At 38.6% G+C, this 20,333-nt stretch overlaps 1 protein-coding gene across 4 annotated transcripts in view; it reads right to left on the minus strand.

Moving 5' to 3' along the window:
* RPGR (retinitis pigmentosa GTPase regulator) overlaps positions 1-20,333 on the minus strand; it is a 63,812-nt gene that overhangs the window by 9,845 nt on the left and 33,634 nt on the right. For 2 of the 4 annotated variants that reach the window (XM_068532762.1, XM_068532761.1), the window contains one exon: positions 16,342-19,050. In XM_068532762.1, coding sequence (XP_068388863.1) covers positions 16,480-19,050 — 2,571 coding nt within the window. In that variant the 3' untranslated portion in view covers positions 16,342-16,479. Of the gene's footprint in view, positions 1-3,939; positions 4,017-5,292; positions 5,351-7,381; positions 7,526-16,341; positions 19,051-20,333 lie in introns of those variants that run through there. The other 2 variants (XM_068532763.1, XM_068532765.1) reach the window with 2 other exon arrangements.

The raw sequence follows: 20,333 nt of genomic DNA on the forward strand, positions 1-20,333 counted from the left end.
AGATCACTGGAAAAATCTCCAGCAACATTGAAATTAAATAACCCATGAGTCAAAGAAGAAATCAAAGGGGAAATTAGAAAGTATTCTGAACTGAATGAAAATGAAAACACAACATATCAAGTACTTCAGGGGAAATTTATAACACAAAAAGCCTATAATAGAAAATAAGAAAGGTCTCAAATCAGTGATCTCAACTTCCATGTTAAGAAACATTCAACAAAATGTTGCTAAAGGAAATTTGAGAAGACATCAATAAATGAAATGTCATGTTCATGAATTAGGAGACTTAATATTGTTAAAATGTTAATTCTTCCCAAGTTTATCTGTAGATTCAAAAACAAGGCCAAATCAAAATCCCAGCAGGCATTTTTTTCACTAATTGACAAACCGATTATAAAAATTCACATGGAAGTGCAAAGTGTCTAGAATAGTCAAAACAAGTGTGAAAAGGAGCAAAGTTGGAGGACTAACAGTTCCTGATTTCAAGACTTATATCAAAGCTACAGTAATCAAGACAGTGTGGTACTGGCACAAGATAAACAGATCGAAGGAACAGAATACAGAGTCCAGAAATAGGCTCACACATAAAAAATCAATTGCTTTCTGACAAAGGTATGAAGGCAATTCAGTAGAGGAGGACAGGCTTTTTAAAAAATTTTTCAACAAATGGTGCTAGAACAATGGGATGTCCATATGCAAAAAAAAGAACTTCAATCCATACCTTTACCATATAAGAAATTAACTCAAAATAGAATACCACTCAGCAATATAAAGGAATGAACTATTGATACATGCATGGATGAATCTCAAAACAGTATCAGTTATTTGCTGAGTACAGCAGGGGGATGTGGGGCGTAGACAGGGATCACAGAGAGGCACAAAGAACCTTCTGCTGATAATGGCACTGTTCACTCTCTTGATTGTGATTATGCTTTCACAGCTATACATGTATGTCAAAACTAATCAGATTATATATTTCAAATATGTGTAGTTCATTATAGGTCAATTATACCTAAATAAAGCTATTTTTAAAAAGCAGGGGAGTAATTATTGGGTGGGTCCGAAAGAGACAGTCTCAGGTATTAAGCCTGAAAAAACTGACAGCAACAGGATACCATATGTATAATTGACCTCAGATTTTCCTCACAATAGAGTAAAGCTAACTGTGTACATTGGGGCAAACGTGCTGAGTTGTGCTGCCATGGTGAATAAAGCTTAGCATCAGAGAAAAGGAAGCCGTCAGGAAAGGCAAGAATCCACAGGCATAATTTTTGGTGGAGAAATTCTCATCTCAGCCTCTTATATTTATGGTAGTGACAATGAATAAGAAATCTATTGACTGTGAACTGGCATGGGGAACTATCCAGGAATCTGCCATATTCTAGCTAGTTTCTGAGGGGTGGCACTGGATTTTTAACCTCTCTATCTGCAGCCTTTAGCCTTGTGCCTGGCACATAAGAGGCACCCAGTAAATATATGCTAAATAAACACATGAATAAACTAATTCCATGATGGGAAGAAATTATTATTAATAGCTAAAAAGCTTACTGCTTTTTTCAGTAGCTTACTTAGGTGGAAATTAAGCCAATAACACATTTTTCTTAGCGGCTAACTGTGGATTCAAATTTGCTACAGTTTGGAAAAGCAATATTTGGCGATTTCCAAATATAACAATCAAAAGATCTCTGCCACCAATTAAAATTATGGGTCCTAACCTGGCTATCTGAAACACTTAAAATCATCAAAACAAAATTCAATGGTGAATTCTGTCTTGTAGAGACCAAGAGTGTACTTCTTTTTTTTTTTTTAAATTACCTTTGGAGTGGCTGTCTAATTAAGGGAAGGGATGTAAAATTTCAAACACATGCTTATCTTCATATGAGTTAATGCATCATTTATTTTCCAAGTTTTCAAAACAGTTTGATTTGTTTGGCTTAGATGGTATAAATAGGTTAGAGACATTGTAGATTAAAATATATCATGTGGGAATGATTGAAAAAAATCTCATCTAAATCATCTATTTCCTTTTTAAAATATATAGAATAACAGACTATTCCTTAAGTAGGAAATACATTTATTACTGCTTGACTTTTTAAAATATAATTTTCAATACTTTTTCTTTTCTTTATCCAAGGAAATACATACTTACTGAGTTATATTTTTCCATTAGGTATAAATGAGAATTTAAGCAGAATCAAAGTTTAAGACTGAATTTGTCAGCCTGGCACTCTGTATCCTGGCCTGGCCTCACCTTTGTCCCATGGACTGGCGGGGCTTCCTGATGCTACAGTAGGTGCCTGCCACACAGCATGCCTTCCCTGGCTCCGGCCTCTCCTGTCCTGCGTATCCAAATCCTACCAACTATGGACAATGCTGAAGACGGGAGAGCCTGAAAAATTCCCTAAACTCGACCACGTATTCTACAATATGCATTTTCATTTGGTCAGAGGTGTGTTTCAAATATTTTTTTTCTGCTGCTTCATTTCACTTTTCCTCCCCTTAGGTTCTTAGGTCTCCTGACTCCTTTACTTTTCATCCCTCTCCCTCAGATTTGCTCTTCTTTTCCAGACTCTTTCCCTGAGCTCTTTATAACTGAAAAAAGTTTTCACAGGAACACTATGAAGTATACTGGTGGAATATCTGTTAAATGTTCTGTTCTACTAGACGGAGAATCTAAAAAGTTCCTAAACCTTGATGAAATGTTCTAGCGATGCATGTTATAATTCTAAGAAGGATAATAATACTGAAGTGTCCTTTGAGCCAGGTCACAGACATCTTTTGGGTATGGTAATCCAAACTTATAATTTTATAAAAGATAAAAATGGTCATGAAGTAATTTTTAGTAAAAGATAACAATATGGAGATTTGGGCTAAAATAACTTCTGAAATTTCTGTAGTAATTCTGAAAGGAATTTCAGAGTGGCATATACCTACAAAGATGGCAAAAGACAGGCTGTTTACTACCCTAAGGGCGGCTCCTGGTTTTCCCTTCATCCTTTCCTCTTTCTTACCCCTCCCATTTTACAATTCATTGTCAACCAAAAATATTTACTGAGCATCTACCATGTACCAGGAACTGTGATAAGTGCTAAGGATACACTAGAAAGCAAAACAGAAAATAGTTTCTGTCCCCAAGGAGCTGAAGGCCAGTGGGGAGATACAGACATAAAGTAAATGAATATACAAATGACTATGTAATTTGCAAACTGTGACAAATACTAAGAAGTATGAGAAAAGGGTGCTCTGTGAGAGAATAATAATGGGACATAATAATTTATATAAGTGCTGCTGGTTACAAAAGGCCTCTGTGTGCAAATGACATTTCAGCTGACACCTAGGTTGAATAAGAATTAACGAGGCTTTTCATTTTTCTTGTCTTCCATGTTACCTCCTAACACTTCTAACTGGAAATGTGATCTCATGATTAAATAAAGTTTTTCTGCAAGTGAAAAGAGTAATTTACTTCCAAGAAGAAGAAACGTATCCATCAGACTTGTAACAACTCTAAAACAGGTACTAGGAGAGACTGGAGTAGCATGTTGCAATGTTTTCTAAGCACAGTCATCTTTATTTTTTCATTCATCCTATTTCTTGGCTTTGCCTTACTCTCTTCTAGACTCTCAGGATACTATACTCTTATAATTTAAGCAGTAGAGTTCTTTTACATATCTTTTATTGTATGATCAATCAGTATGTATGGGATGACTGAAAGGAACATGCTATTACATTTTTGCAGAGCAATCTGAATCATAATCTAAAATCCAATAAGTAAATATGCACGTTAAAGATGTGAAACATCACCTGAAATTCGTCACATGTTCTTGAGTCATCAAAACTCATATTAAGAGAGTTAAATTATGTGGATCACCATATAAAAAGTAGTAGAAGCGATTCAATACTTTAGCCTTAACACTAAAATGAAAAATTCATTTCACTTACCTTCTTTGATTTTTTTGTTGCTTTACTATCTTCCAGGATTTCTGAAGAACTGCCCTTTGCACGATCATGCATATTTCCTATGATAGGATATATTTAGAAATATTTTTTCTAACTAATGAGAAAAAGAAAAGTCCTGAGGCTTTCAGTGAAACTCTATCAACCATGAATTATGAGGTAATACTAAAGAGTAGTAGACAACTGCATATTTCCTGAAAAATTAAGGCAAAAATCTCAGAATGACCTGACCAATGTTGTAAATGTTTAGATGACCAGTACCAAGTATAGCAAAGGTAACAGTAAGTGTTAGGGAAGACTTCTGTAAAATATAAATTACCTTTTAAAAAAATTAACCTCATTGTAATGAAATTATTTGTACCCAAATGGACATGTCATGTTTTTGGTATTCCAAATTAATCCACATGTTATATAGTTGAATAATGATCTTTAAAGTAGACTCATGAAGCATATGCATTCTTTGAATTTTATATTATCAACAACTTAAATCTTACATTTAATTTCTTTTTAACACTTTAGGTTATATGCTAAGACTACTCAGAGATGACAAATATTTTAACATTTTGCTTAAAATATTCTAAAACTTACTACTCTTTTTGCAGAAGTTAGAAGGAAAAATGTATTAAGGGAACTATTCCTTCTTCTGCTTAAGTTCTGAACAGATATCCACTACTACAGACAGTTATTTGTAATGACATCGCAGCAAAAGGCCCCCTGTGATGTGATGGTGTGGAAACATAATATAGGGGTCATATAGCAAAAGCACCAATGATCTGGGTGTAGAAACTGTAGGTCCCAAGGGCAGTCACAGTCTCCTCTGTTCTGTGACACCTGTTCTCTGACACCAACAGCGAGGCTTGGGAAAGGACTCCTCTGAAACGCCTGTGGTAAGATCAAAGACTCAGGTCTGGGCTCGGGGGGAAATAACTGGATGGCCTGCTGTGGCTCTAGACCAGCCTGGACATCAGCGATGGGGTCTGGCAGTGCTCACCAGACATATATATCAAGATCTGGGACAAAAGCCCAATTTAATAATACTGATTGAAAAAAAAAAGTAGTAAAAAGGCTGTTCTAAACCACTTAACACTGACACATGAGCAGCCATGAAGAAGCTGTGGTGGTGATCAATGAGAACACATAAGCCTGTGTCACATATTTCATAGCTTATTATGAGGGTCATGTGACAATAAAAAGTGTAAAACAGAATACATACGTGTAAGTCATAATTCCTTAGTTACAGCACATATATGCATAAATATCTGTATGTACATATGAACGTAGTATGCTATGTATCTAGCCTTTTTAAAAGTATGCTTTTGAAGTCAAATGTGCTCACACCTTTTGGATTTTCACTGTATTCATGAATGGCCCGTTCCTTTCGGTTGGCTTTTGTGTCCTATAAACAATAAAGAAACAATATAATAAAAAACATATTCGTGCTGAGCTAGAAAACCTAGTCTTGGTTTTAAGCAGGGTTCTAGAGTCAGTCTCTAGCTAACAACATAAACATGTGACAATTACTTCCCTTTGCAGGACTCTTGACTTAGATGCTGCGTGATTGCTAATGTCTTTCCTAGCTTAAAATTGCATGATTAGGGCTTCCCTGGTGGCGCAGTGGTTAAGAATCCACCTGCCAATGCAGGGCACACGGGTTCGAGCCCTGGTCTGGGAGGATCCCACATGCCGCGGAGCAACTAAGCCCGAGCGCCACAACTACTGAGCCTGGGCTCTAGAGCCCGCAAGCCACAGCTACTGAGCCCTCATGCCACAACTACTGAAGCCCGTGTGCCTAGGGCCCGTGCTCCGCAACAAGAGAATCCACTGCAATGAGAAACCCACGCACCACAATGAAGAGTAGCCTCCGCTCGCCACAACTAAAGAAAGCCTGTGCAGCAACGAAGACCCAGCTCAGCCATAAATTAAAAAATAAATAAATAAATAAAGTTCCCTTAAAAAAAATCGTATAATTAACAAGAATTGTATATTTAAGAATTCTACTCAAAGAAGATTCAGGAACATTAATTGGTATAGGAATTAGCTCAACATTTTATAATGTCAAATTGGAGTTTAATGAATCCTATGCTAAAGAATTTCAGGGACCACCATAACTGGAACTCATAGATGTTCTTTATAAAACAGAATCTTTCCCTCCCTCTTTTTTTTTTTTAACATTTAATATTTATTTATTTGGTTGTGCTGGGTCTCAGTTGTGGCAGGCAGGCTCCTTAGTTGCGGCATGTGGGCTCCTTAGTTGCGGCTTGCATGTGGGATCTAGTTCCCTAACCAGGGATTGGACCCGGGCCCCCTGCATTGGGAGCGTGGAGTCTTAACCACTGCACCACCAGGGAAGTCCCATCGTTCCCTCCCTCGGAAAGAAAACAATAACTGCTAGAACATATTTTTTCCTCAGTGAGAGGAAGGAGTCTTGGAAAAAGAAGGAAGCAAGGAAGAGAACGACCTCTTTAGCACAATACCATTTTGTAAATTAAAAAAAAATACACAAAAAACAACAACACATGTTTTACAATTACACATTCAAATAAAAGGACAAGCATGTTTCAGTGGTTGGCTATGTTAGGGAAAAGGGGAATGAGGCTCAAAGGGAATCAATTTAAATAAAGAGAGAAGCACCTCGCACAGACCACTGATGATAGTGTTTCATCAATGAGAAGGCAGGATTAACTCAGAGCTCTTTGCAAGAGGTCCAAAAAATGAAATGAAAATGAATCAATACAGTATCATTCAGTTTGGGTTTCTGAATTCCATACCTCTGAAATGAATCCAGAGTAGTGCTAGCAAACGAATGATTTCAAACCTACCAACTGTCTCCTAGCAGGGTCACTCTGCCAGATGGAAGAGATGTTTTTGGCATCCTTAGCTCCACTTTCAGGATGACTTTCTCTTCCTCAGTGAGGCCTCCTCCCACTCCTCCTATGAATACTTTCTTCTATACCACACCTCTGCAGAACTGATCACAACCTCAAACACTGCTGTGAACAACTTTCATTTGTCCATGTACATGTCAATATACACACGTATGTGTGCACGTACAACCCCATTTCTGCCACTAGTACTGGGCTGCTAACGTTGTAATTTTATCATTTCAAGGACCTGGGGCAGAACTTCTTGGTTAATTTCTCAAGAGTGTACTAAACTGGCCCATATCAATTGATTTCCATTCATTTGAAGAACAGAATGCTACCAAGAAATGTGGAAAGAATGCTAGAGAAAAAAGGGTGTCTGATTCATAAATTTGTCAAAGCTTGTCCTATAGCACATGAACAAAGTTATTCATGGAAATATTTCTGTTCTCCAAGGAAGTTGGAATCTGCCCTCTGCAGAGACCAGGGGACCCATATGCTTTCTCTTGGGCAGGGTCTTGGGATTTAAGCACTTATCATCATACCTTCTCAATGGCTGTCAATACCTTTTTAACTGAGTTGTCGGTTTCACTGTGGTCGTCTGCAGGAACACTTTTACTGTCTCCTGTAGCTTTCTTCTCGCCTTCTAGATGTTCCTTAATTTCCTCATGCACGTCTTCTGGCTCATCATCTTCTGAAAATTCGTGATCCTGTGACAAAATTGATGATCAGGGAAGAGTTAAATTTTTCTTCTTTAAAAAACAGAGATTTGATATTGCTGTCGTAAGTAATTTATACCATCTCAAAGAACATATAGACTATGAATTCAAATACTAAAGTCAAAGAAATAAAATACTGAATAATCCATGCTGCATATCAAGTTACTATATTACCAAGGATTTCATGCATGTTACTCTATTTCAACATTTTCAATGACTAGGGTTCCCAAAGTTCTTTTTAGCACCTATGGTAAGGTTAAAATGGAAAAACAAAATGCTTTCCGGGCTGTCTCAAAAGAATGCTTTTAAATATTAGAGAAGTTAAAAAGCTTTCTATCTACTGTAGCATTATAACATAATCATATGTATATATTATGTTCATTTTCCAAAACATAAGGATTTAAAATCACTTCAGAAGTACAATTCACCAATATTCACAAGATAGAGGTAACTATAATTACTTACATTCTGGGAAAAGGATAAAGGGACACAGGCGCTTTAAATTGTTTGCTCTTGGTTATTTAAAGCAGATGGAAAACCAGACAGAGGGAGAACTTAGTCCATCTGGCTCCTGTCCAGCTAATCCAAATTATAAAACAGCCTGTCTATGGATTTGATAGACTGGTAATAAATCATGTAATGCTTATTAAGTAAAGGCAGAAAATACTAGTCTTACCCTTTATTCTATACTGAGATTTTTTTTTTTTTGCCATTTCATATTTTGGGTGGAAAACTGCTTATTTACTGTCATTAAGAGACTGGACTCTTTATTGGATTTTTTTTTTCCTATGCTTTCCATTTATGCACTACACTAAAGGCATGATGACCCCTAAGATAGGTGACACAGTAAGCAATCTGTGCCATTCACTCCCTTGAAGAATGTTTTTACAAAGTTCACCTTAGCCATATTTGCCTGAGACCATATATGCCCTTTATACCCCTTCAACACTGTAACTAGCTTCTCATGGTCACCTTCCTAGTGGCTATTTGGCTAAGGATAAGCCTGACACCCAACAGAATCTTTACTGGGTGGTTTGAAAAGAATGTCTCTAATAATTAACTCACCTTTTTTTCTGGCAAAAATACAAATTGTGAGAGTTCAGGCTAGGGAGAGAACGTGTTTGTATTTCACACCTTAGTAAAACATATAAGTGGCATCCTCAGGCCAACAGCACTAAGGGTACGGCCTAATAGCATTCCCACTGAGGACAAGCAATCTGGAAGTGAAGCCTTGAGATTTAAGAAAGAGTTTCAGAAGTTACTCTAGGAGGGCTTAACTTAGGTTAATCAAGGTCATGAGGCAGTGCACTCAGGAAGGGAATGTGGGAGAAGGGAACAGGGTACCAGGGTAGAGAGTTACATTAAAGGATGTGCTACATGTTTAGGTTGGGTAGGGTTAACAACAAGGTAGCTACCATTTACCAAGAACTTCTAAAGCTTTCTTTTTCTTCTGCATGATTTCCCCTCTAAGTGACATATATCATGGCTAGCCAAATGCACGTTACGGGTAGCTAAAATGATAAGAGATCATTTTACTTTGGAAGGGAATGGGAAGCAAGATTACTAGATTTAAGACTTAGGCCTGATAAACAGATGTATTCATAAATGTACATGTATGAAGGCCAACTAGAAAGAACAGAGCTTCCGAGACAGAGAATTTCAGACTCTGCCCACTTATCTCCCAGAGAGGGAGGGTCAGTGAGCTGTATTCTGTCAAAGTCCTCATTACTTGGACAGTTTGGCTAATCTAGGACCTGGGTCAATTCCAGTTGTGCTAGTTTACTAAGGTATTAATGTAACCATAGGATATCGTGCTATTATAAAAAGAGACATGGAGTTATAGCTTATTTTAGAAATAAGCAAAACATCTCTTTTATAATGAACTACAATTTTACTCATTAACTTCATGTAAATCTATATCAACAATAAACTACATCACTTTCTAAGTTTGAGAAAGCTCTTAGAAAATGGCATCTGCAGTAGAAATCACATCATCAATCATGACACTTTGCACTTAATTAAGCACATTTAAAATTAATCTACATATATCTGGACAACTACTTTAAGTCACATACAGCACTTACCTTCAAACTGAAACAATTTAGGAGAGACTGGCAGAATACTGTCATTTTATAAAAAGAAAGGATAAAGTTTAAATACATTCTTGTCACCAGAACCACATATGATGTAAAGAGGTAATCTGGAGTGGTCAGTGGAAGTGCATCTGGTGTTAGGACCCCAGCGAAGAAGTGAATGGGCCTGGCTTCCACCAAAGGACCCTTATTTCATTGGTCAGACACAGCATAGGGAGCTGCAGTCTTTGGTCTGGCCCAGGGCAACACTTTTTACATTTCTTATGGGAAATACCAAGAAACCAAATGTTCCCCATGAGGTTTCAGTTTGCTTGAAAAAAAAAAAAAAAGGTCATGAAGAACCTAGGGGCAAGACGGGAATAAAGACACAGACCTACTAGAGAACGGACTTGAGAATATGGGGAGGGGGAAGGGTAAGATGTGACAAAGAGAGAGAGTGGCATGGACATATACACACTACCAAACGTAAAATAGATAGCTAGTGGGAAGCAACGGCACAGCACAGGGAGATCAGCTCTGTGCTTTGTGACCACTTAGAGGGGTGGGATAGGGAGGGTGGGAGGGAGAGAGATGCAAGAGGGAAGAGATATGGGAACATATGTATATGTATAACTGATTCACTTTGTTATAAAGCAGAAACTAACACACCATTGTAAAGCAATTATACTCCAATAAAGATGTTAAAAAAAAAAAGAAACAATTACATTGTATGCTGTATGCTTTAAAAACTAGAGATTGCTATCAGAAGTCTGCCTAGTGGTCACCCTGGAGGGGGTGGGGGATGGGAAATGGCTGGAAGGGGATTGAAGGGGAGCTTCTAGGGAGCTGACACTGTGCTTTTCCTTGATCTGGATGTTGACTATATGGGTGCGTTCAGTTTGTGGAAAATACATTGAGCTATACATGTATGAGCTATATACTTGTCTACGTATTAACGTCAAAAGAATTTTTTTTTCAAGTTAAAAAAAAGACTATAAAGTGTAAAATTTTGTGCTACAATTCTGGATTCATGACATGCTTCAATGTCACATTGGGTAGAAAATGTTTTCCAAAGAAGTTAAATAGAGCATAAAACTTCATATCTAAGTCATCGGGTGGAAAGTGTATATTTTAAAATCTCAATTTCAAGGTATTTTCTTTTTAGGACAAGAAGAGCTAACATGTAAGTTCAAGTTTTAACTACACTAGACATCACTGAGGCAGGAGTGGAGAGTGGGAAGGGCACTAAATACAAAGACCTAAACACTGTTTTCCAAAGCCTTGCTCTACTACTCTTGGCCTGAGCAAGGTACCTACTTAATGTATTTCAGTCTATCTGTAAAATGGAAAAATGACATTAGCAACACCTACCTAGGAGGGTTTGTATCAAGATGAAGAAGATTGTTTACAGAGAAAATAATATGAGCAAACAATAAGTATCTATATATAAATATAAGTGATTTTATAAAGGCCATTCTATAAAAAGATAGAATCCCAAGTATGCATTGAGGACTGTCAAAAAACAAGAAGCTTGGATGCTTTTTGCCATGTCCCAGATCTTATCAATAGAAAATAGTTCACTTAAAATGTACACTTCTTTGCTCTACCTTCTCGTACACATCCCTTTATTCTCTGCCAGGTGGCTGGTAGCCAGAGCAAGCGAGGGAAGAAGGCGGACGCCTGTCAGGAGCAGCCCCTGGACGGCAGGGAAGTGGGGGGTGGCCTCAGCTGGGCTATAGGCCAGTGTTGCCACAGGGCAAGATATTCCTAGACCCTCAGGTTTTCCAAGAGAAGTCTGGAAAAACATTTTTTTTTCAATGTAAAATCTCCTGGTATTTCAATGTTGGCATCTGATTCAAATGTTTAAAAAATCACTATGTACACCAAACAAAATAAGTCTGCAGGCCAGACTGCACCCATGGGCTGCCAGTTGTGACTTCCCAATTCTTCACTTCTAATGACACTACTTTATAATCTCTAAACTTTCCCTTCTTTCTGTGTGCCAATCCCTTACTTCATTCCTAATTCTGTATTTTTATCACCAAATATATTACAGTTTGATTCTGATAAGTGGCCTGCAAAAATGAATGTAGTGCTCAGGGTACAGAACATCTTGCTGGCTCACAGTTTTATTCTTGTTTTCAGTTTTACTCTATTATTTTCCCCCTCTTTTTCCTTAGATGATTTATCTTCCTCTTTATCTTAAACAAATGCATGATCCATGATTACACTTTATGTGTGAATTATTTTTTAACTATTTGATAAAAACATTAGGATACAGAGGGAAATCTGTGGTCCTGTGACAGCACTAATATCTAAATTTAGGCTAACCATGTGAGTACCACCAGCCTTTCGTCATGGTTCAAATGTTGAGGGGCAGTTATTTGACCCATGTATGGTCTGTAATGATAGTTTCACTCTACCCCATATTTAACGGTTATCATTATCCATTTCATTCCCATGGATCTACCTCCATAAGCTAATTTTTTTTGGGTTGCTACGCTGTATTTAAACAAAAGTAAGGTTTACAGGCACATGAAACTAAATTAAACTCATGCACATCAGCCAGTGACTTGGAGATTCATGAGGGTAGCACTGTACCTGACTTGGTATGATCAGAGAGGATAGTTAGAGTGATGCAGGTTAGCATTTGCTGAGTACCCCTAACATGTTCCATGTGTTAACTAATGTAAGTATCAAAAGACCCCCCCCCCCTTTACTAAAAGAGGGATATAAGACTCAGAAAGGTTAAAAAAAAAGAAAACTTTTCCAGGTGTCCACTCAGCTAATCAGTGAAGGGCTGGGTTTGGAACTCAGCCCTACTGGACTACAGAGCCCATGCTCTGAACCAACTCTGCCCAAGTAATTTGCAGACCATAATGGCTGCCCTCAGAGTTGTTTCCTCATCACCCCGCCCCACTCACTGATATTTAAAGCATTGCATACTCCTCCTTTTTGTTGATAAGCTCACTTCAGCAATACCCTAGTCTTATGTACCATCGTATATAATAACAGCAAATAAAAATTTAGAATTTTTTCCCCCCAGAGCACCGAAGTCTCTGGAACATACATCTCCCTTCCTAAATTGAGAAATATGCCAGTAGAGCTCTTTGATATTTATTTCTCAAAATCTAGTTCTGATTCTATGTCTCTGAAAAGTAGACTTCCTGGAGTTCACTCTTTGATGTCAACGTGGGCCCTGCCCCAGACCCTCTCTGCAGCCCTCCACTGCTCTTTCTTCCTTGGCTTTGGGGGCCCCTCTGTTTCTTAGAAAGTGTTCTTACCCTTCCTCCTTCTCAGGCTTCCCTTTTTCAACCTCCCCTTACCTACTGATGTTTCCCAGAATTCTCTTCAGTTCTCTTTTCACATTACGAATGTTGCCTCTCATTCAAATCCACAGTTTTAACTACATTTATAAGCCGCTGATACTCAGCATCTTCCCTGAGCTCCAAACCCAGATGTGTATCTGCCTGCTGAACATCTCCTGGATCAACAAGCCCCCAAGCAGTCTCCTCAATCTGCCCCTACTCCTCAGTTCTCAGTCTCCGTGAATGGCACTCTTTCTTCCCAATTCTCCAAGCCAGAAATAAGAAAAGCTTGGACTTTACCTCCCTCCAAGCTCCATATCCTTACTAAGCTCTCCATTCTATCCACAAATCTCAGTAATACATGTCCGCAACTCTCCATCCCACTGTCCTAGTCCGGTCCCTCTTCAGTCTCTGCCTGGTCTACTGTAACTGCCTTCTGACTGCTATCCCTGACCCTGGTCCTGTTCCCTTCTAATCCACCCTCCATATTGCTGCCAGAATGACACTACAAAACCCCAAGCGTGATCATCTTACTCTTTTTAAACATCTTTTACAAACACAGAAGGTCTTGTGCCCCTCTATCCAGGTCAAAGGATACTCTAGGCTGCAGTCACACTGAAACACTCTCCTGGCTTCCGTCAGCCTGGCTCTCATCACCCTGCCCCCTCTTTGCCTGGATAGGTTTTACTTTTCATGACTCAGTTCAAGTTTCACCATCACTCCCGGGAAGCCCTTTCCTTGTTTTTCCCAGTGGCAGCTGAAGTGCCACCCCTGAAGCACCCTACTGTGCTGGTAAATTTTCTGGTCAGCCTGTAGAAACAGCTAAGAGTTCCTTGAGATCAGGAGCCATATCTTATAAAAAGCACTTTCTTCTTATTAACTAAGGGATTTAATGGAGGAAAGTCATAGATTTGTTTTCAAATCATATTTTTATCTTTGGGCAGTCTTGGCTAATAACATGGGGGTATCAGGAAATATAAGGGCACTGATAAGCAACAGTTAAGGCAGAGTCATAGGAACTCTTTTTACCTGGTGTTCTTTCAAGAAATCTATACCTACCTAACATCCCTGGTAGGTTAGAGGGGCACAGGAAGTTGATTGTAAGCAGCCCTCACTTCTTGAGATCCACCTGATTTGGGGTAGCTTCTGTTCTCTTTTTGGTGCCTGGTACATAAATATTTGTTGACTGAACAATATGTACCAATTATAAGTTATGTGTCAGGTACTGGGCATATAATATCACACTTAACTTTCACAATGGAAGGAATGAAGGGAGGAATTACAGCACCTTTCTCCGTGGTAGCATTTTATTTTTAATCTACATGTATACAGCAAATTTATTTCTATAGTGAAATAATAGAAAACATTTCAATTGCACTCACCTGGAGTGCTGCTGGTCAGCAGCAGCAGATGTTTCTGTGGTACTCCTTTGCAGCTTACCTTATTTTTCTGCCAGAGTCCTCACTTGAAACTGTAATTCAATGGATTCTACATACACAACTCACACTTGCCTCAAAAATGATCACTGATAAACTACAGTAAAAGCATGATCAACCACCAGATGGGGACAATAAAGAAGGAACTAGTTATTCCAATCTACTTAACCAACTATTAATTCAGGTCTGAAAATGACTAGGCCAGTGCTCTTTTGACCAGAGTACCAGGCACGCATGAATTACTGCTTCTAAAAGAGCACAAAAATTTTTTTTGGCCAGGGAAATGTGGAGAAATGGGTAAGAAATGCTGTTTACAATTGGTTATCTAGACTGGTTCAAATTCTGAGATGCACATATTTTAAGAACATCATTTCAGTATTGCCAGCTGATTATCTCTCCAGTGGAAGATGCATGCCCATAACTTTAACATTGGTAACTTGAGTTTAAGAGTTTCTCATCTCCTTGGAGGTTTTTCCTTTATGAACTCCACTTCTGTCATCCATCTTATTTAATCTTAAGTCTACTTCTAAGATAACCACGTTTTGCACTAGATTTAACAACACAGCACATACATTTTAATCAAAGTATTAATTCAATTCTACTAACACTAATGAATGTGGTAGAATTTGCTAGAACACTGCAATGCCAAATCCGCATATTTGGTTAGTTAGTGGAAGCTACCAGCGAGCCTTGCAGCTAAGACAAAATTTATAACTACTCCTAGGAATTTCTTCACTTCCTATCCTAGTCTTTCTCCTCGTATTCTTTCTCACTCATGAAAAATCAAATGTGCAAAGAATTCAACTACACAAAATTCACAGGATGTTTACCATCACAGTCCTCCTTGATAAAAGAAAGTATAAGAAATTCCTCATGTCTAAGATATAGAAAGGACTGGGGAAGGAAAGCTATGAATAAACAATAATGAAACAAACTAGCTGCACTACATACAATGGAATTACTCTAGTGGAAATCTAGCCTCTCTAAAATTCAATATCTAATATTAGTTTCTCTTTTCACAGACAACTACTGACTGTATACATTTAATTTTTATTTTACTTGAAACATTCTGACAAACAGCAAACAGAGAATTACAGAATAGTGAATGAAGAATACATTGAAGGTAAGTAATAGACACTGGGAATGGCAGTACTGGGAATGAAGGTCTGACAGTACAGTGAAAGCTCAGAAATGATAGGAGCTTAGAAGCACAGAATTACAGAAGACAAAAGACATTAAAGCTGTCATAATTTTTTAAGAGTAAAGAACATTTCATAGAAAACTAGATTAATTGTAAAGTATAATTTTTCTTCCTTAAAAAATTTTCTTATGCAAATAACAAACACGTTAGAATGAAAGAATCTAAGAGTTACAAGGGGCTATAGTTACCATATCATCTAATCCATTCTATTTTACAGATAAGGAAACTGAAGCCCAATGGGTAGCTTTGCCTGGAAATAAATACTTAAAGTTTTTCATACTTTTACAATATACGTTCATCTCCATTTCATTAGATATTCTGTCATTTACCAAACAGTAACTAAAAGAGACATTAGAGTCTAAGCTCTGAACCCAGCTGTCACTTTGTAGACTGCTGCAAAAAGGACACATAAAAGGTAAAAAGACAGCACTATTTTTTCAAAAAATGTGAATTCCTCATTTTAGCTTTAGAATACCACCCATTCTTATAAAATTATTCTATACGGTAGGCAAACTGTAATCATAGACTGAAAAAACTATGCTAACATAGTTATAAGAAATTAGACGTTTTTATAAACCCTTAAAGATCCGTGCCATTTTTAAAGGGACTTACTTGTATACACAAAATACTTTTACAATATACTCCTGTTTCCTAAAACTGTCTTTAATGAGAAATAATAATATTAATCATATACTATGATCTTTTGATATTTTCTAGTTATATATTTATAATTCAGGGGAAAATACACCAAAATATTAGTTTAAGAGAAGCCAAAATCTACCAGTGCCTCAAGTTATCTTTATCAGTTTCTATTGTACCACAGGTAAGGTAACCATGACATAAAATCAATATAACAGAAAGAGTGCCTATTCTTCATAATGTGTTCAAGTTGTTTGGCTGGACATAATCAGGTCAAATTTAAAGTTTGTTACTTCAATTCCAAATAATGTGGTAATACATTATTCCAAAATGTTTTGGAACCTGGTGGCCCATTTTCTAAGAGTTGTTTTGACTGCACTGGCATTTTGAACCTCTGTACTTCATGCTCTTTCCCCTTTCCTTCCCTGTTAGTAATAAACTTTTTTGGATATGTTTTATCTTTGTCATATTTCACAGATCCTCTCATCTTGCTCACTTTGCTGTATTCTCTTCCTCCACCCTGTCTTCCCTGCCTTCCACTTTCTTCATTGCCTCTCTCCTGGTACCTTCCCTCCTCTTCCTCATCGCCCTCCTCTTCTTCCTTCTCCCCTTCCCTCCTGCAGTTTTCTTCCTCTTTCCTCTCCCTCACTGCCCCCTCCTTCTTTTCCCTTTCCTTGCCTTCCCCCACTCCCTCCTCCTCTCCTTCCCCCTCCTCCTCCTCTCCTTCTTCCTCTTCTCCTCCTTCTTCCCCCTCCTCTTCTCCCTCCCCCTCTGCTTCCTGCCCCTCCCCCTCATCCTCTCCCTCTCCTTCCCCCTCTCCCTCTTCCTCCCCCTCTCCTTCCCCCTCTCCCCCCTCCTCCCCCTCTCCTTCTTCCTCTTCTCCTCCTTCTTCCCCCTCCTCTTCTCCCTCCCCCTCAGCTTCCTGCCCCTCCTCCTCTCCTTCCTCCTCCTCCCTTTCTCCTTCCCTCTCTCCCTCCTCCTCTCCTCCTTCCTCCTCCCCCTCTCCTTCTTCCCCCTCCTCTTCTCCCTCCCCGTCTGCTTCCTGCCCCTCCCCCTCCTCCTCTCCTTCCTCCTCCTCCCCTTCTTCTCCTTCCCCCTCTCCCTCCTCCTCCTCTTCTTCTCCTTCCCCCTCTCCCTCCTCCTCTCCTTGCCCCTCTCCTCCTTCCTCCTCCCCCTCTCTTTCCCCCTCTCCCTCCCCGTCTCCTTCCTCCTCCTCTCCTTCTTCTCCTTCCTCCTCTCCTTCTTCTCCTTCCTCCTCTCCTTCTTCTCCTTCCTCCTCTCCTTGCCCCTCTCCTCCTTCCTCCTCCCCCTCTCTTTCCCCCTCTCCTTCCTCCTCCTCTCCTTCTTCTCCTTCCTCCTCTCCTTCATCTCCTCCCTCCTCCGCTCCCCCTTCTCCCTCCTGCTCCTCATCTCCCTCCTCCTCTCCTCCCTCTCCCTCCTCCTCTCCCCCCTCTTCTTCCTGCCCTTCCTCTTCTCCTTCCTGCCCCTCCCCCTCTTCTACTTCCACCCCCTTCCCCTCCTGCTCTTCCTCCCCCTCTCCTTTCTCTTCTTCCCCTTTCCCTTCTCTCTTCTCCTCTCCTGCTTTCCCTTCTCCCCCCTCTTCCTCCTTGCCTTCCTCCTCCTCTCCTTCCCCCCCTGCTTGCTCGCTCCCTTCCCCTTCCTCCAGCCCTTTGTTTCTTTCCTCCTGATGGCCCTGTTCCCTCTCCTTTTGCTCCCGTTCCTCCTCCTCTTTCAGGTCTTTCTCTCCCTTACCCAGGCTCTCCGTTTCTCCTCCTCCCTTGTCTTTCTCCTCCTCCCCCTCCTCACTTCCTGTTCCACTCCTCTGTTCCACTCCTGAATTACCCTCCTTCCCGATTCCCTCACCTCCACCTTCAGGCACGTGCTCTGCCTCTCCCCCTGGCTTTCCCTCGCCTTCACTCACCTCTGCTCTGTCTGTAAGGTCATCTGACAGGAGCTTTGCTTCCTCCTCCTCTTTTTCTCCAGGCACCTCCTCATTTATCTCTATCTCTTGCTCCTCTATTCCTCTTCCTTCTGAATCATCTTCTCCTTCCTGCTCCTCTGATATGTGGTCACCCTTAAAACCATATTTTGCCATGTATTTGGACATTCTGTGTTCGATCTCTTCCTCATGTCCTTGTTCAATAAATTTTCTGCTATACCACAAGTTTTGGTCAGTTTCCACTTCATCCTCTTTCTCTCCACTGCTAAATTCTATTGACTCAGGCTGCTTGAATCCATCAGCTGTACCCTGCTGACTTTCACCTTCAACTTCCAAGTAACTGTCTGGCTCCTCTATAGATTCCCTTTCATTGTCAAAGATCATATCTTGCTTGTTACTTTTACTTTCCTTAACAAAGTTTTTATTTTCTTCATCCTCAATATTCATGTCTCTATTTGGTAAGTCGTCAAGGAATGTATCAATATTTTTTCTATTCTCTTCACTTTTTCTTATATCATTCAGACCTGTCATTTTCACCAGACCAGTTTCCGTCTTAGAGACTATTTCTTCCACTTCTGAATCCTTCTGACTTTGTCCTTCATCACTTTCCTTTTCTATTTCCTTACTATTAAGTGGATAGACACCATGCTTATTTTCATGTCTAAATATCCCTTTTTGCAAACTCTCTGCACTGGTGTCGGCCTGAGGCCTTTGCTGGCCTGAGTCGTTACCTACGTCCTCATCTGAAAATGCTTCCATAGTCACAGCTGCTTGCATCATGTACATTCCTTTTGCCAAAAGTTGTTTATATGCTTTCCCTTCTTTCATCTTTTTGGACATCTCTTCACTTTCATATTCATTACTACCATCATTTTCAGTATGAGCTGTATGCTGCTTCAGTTTCTCAATTGTTTCTTGTTTCTGTAAATTTTTTGAAGTAATCGTCATACTACTATTAGTTGACAAAGGTAACTTATCTATTACAAAATACTGCCAAGATTTTGCATTATTATAAATTTCACTAGAATAAAAATGCCCAGTTTTATCAGACGTTTTGCTCAGATTTTTTTTTTGGGGGGGGGGTAATTTATGCCACTCTCTAAGTCTGTGGAACATCTAATTTTGATTTAGTAACATATATCTGTGTTTAACTTTCAAATTTACCACCTGCCTTAACTTTGCCATTATGCACAGTACCATCAATATTTATTCTCTGCCCCTTTTCTTAATCTGAATCAATTCTTAAATATATTTCCAGACTGATTTTGCAAAATATTGCTAAAAAATGTACAGTTTTCTACCTTCCCTATCATTTTGTCAAATTTTGATTGGTCTTTTGATTCCATGAAATTCTCAAAATTAAAGAAAATAAATGAAAATATGAAATTTTTAAAAATTTGAAATCATGAATAGCTTATTTCTAGAAGAAAAAAATCTGAAATGAAAACTATAAATGAGAAAGTTCCTTGATGGCCTAGTGGTTAGGATTTGGCGCTTTCACTGCAGAGGCCCAGGTTCGATCCCACATGCCGCGGCCAAAATACAAAAAAAAACCCCAAAAAACAACAACAAAAAAAACTACAAGTGAAATGTTTTTATCAATACACTAGATAATAATGAATATATTTTTCTTTTCTAAACAAAATCCTTTGAGTTCTCAAATTTTTGACCCTCTTCCTTTTATCTACTATATTCTTTAATTATAATAATTTACATACATAAAAAACACTATGAGAAAAAAATACTTAAGGTAAAATATAAGATTTTATAAAAACTTTATAAACTTTTATAAAAAACATATAATGAAACATTGAGATTTTAATGATACATTAAGAATATGAAATTAATTTCCTGCTGGATAAAATAAGGCAAAAATCAAATTGTTGACCTAAATTCTACAAGCTAATGGATTGAAATAGTCAATGAATTTGGGTCTCTAGAGAGTAAAACCTCACTAAATCAAGTTTTATAAATTGTGATGAGTGCTAGGCCTAGGAAGAGGTCGTTTTTCACTAAGTAAATTATTAAAACAGCACAAGTTAAAAATTAATATATAAAAAATACTATAATAAATCTTTTTTTATTCACTAAAAATATCTAGGCTTGGTAGGGCCTCCACTTAAAAGGACTATGTGAAGTATAAAATATATGTCAGTTTAAAAGAAAGTGCTTTCCTTTTCTGTTTGTTCTAGGTGTCTTCTTTA

This window comes from Eschrichtius robustus, chromosome X, assembly GCF_028021215.1.
Source record: "Eschrichtius robustus isolate mEscRob2 chromosome X, mEscRob2.pri, whole genome shotgun sequence".
NCBI lineage: Eukaryota > Metazoa > Chordata > Mammalia > Artiodactyla > Eschrichtiidae > Eschrichtius > Eschrichtius robustus.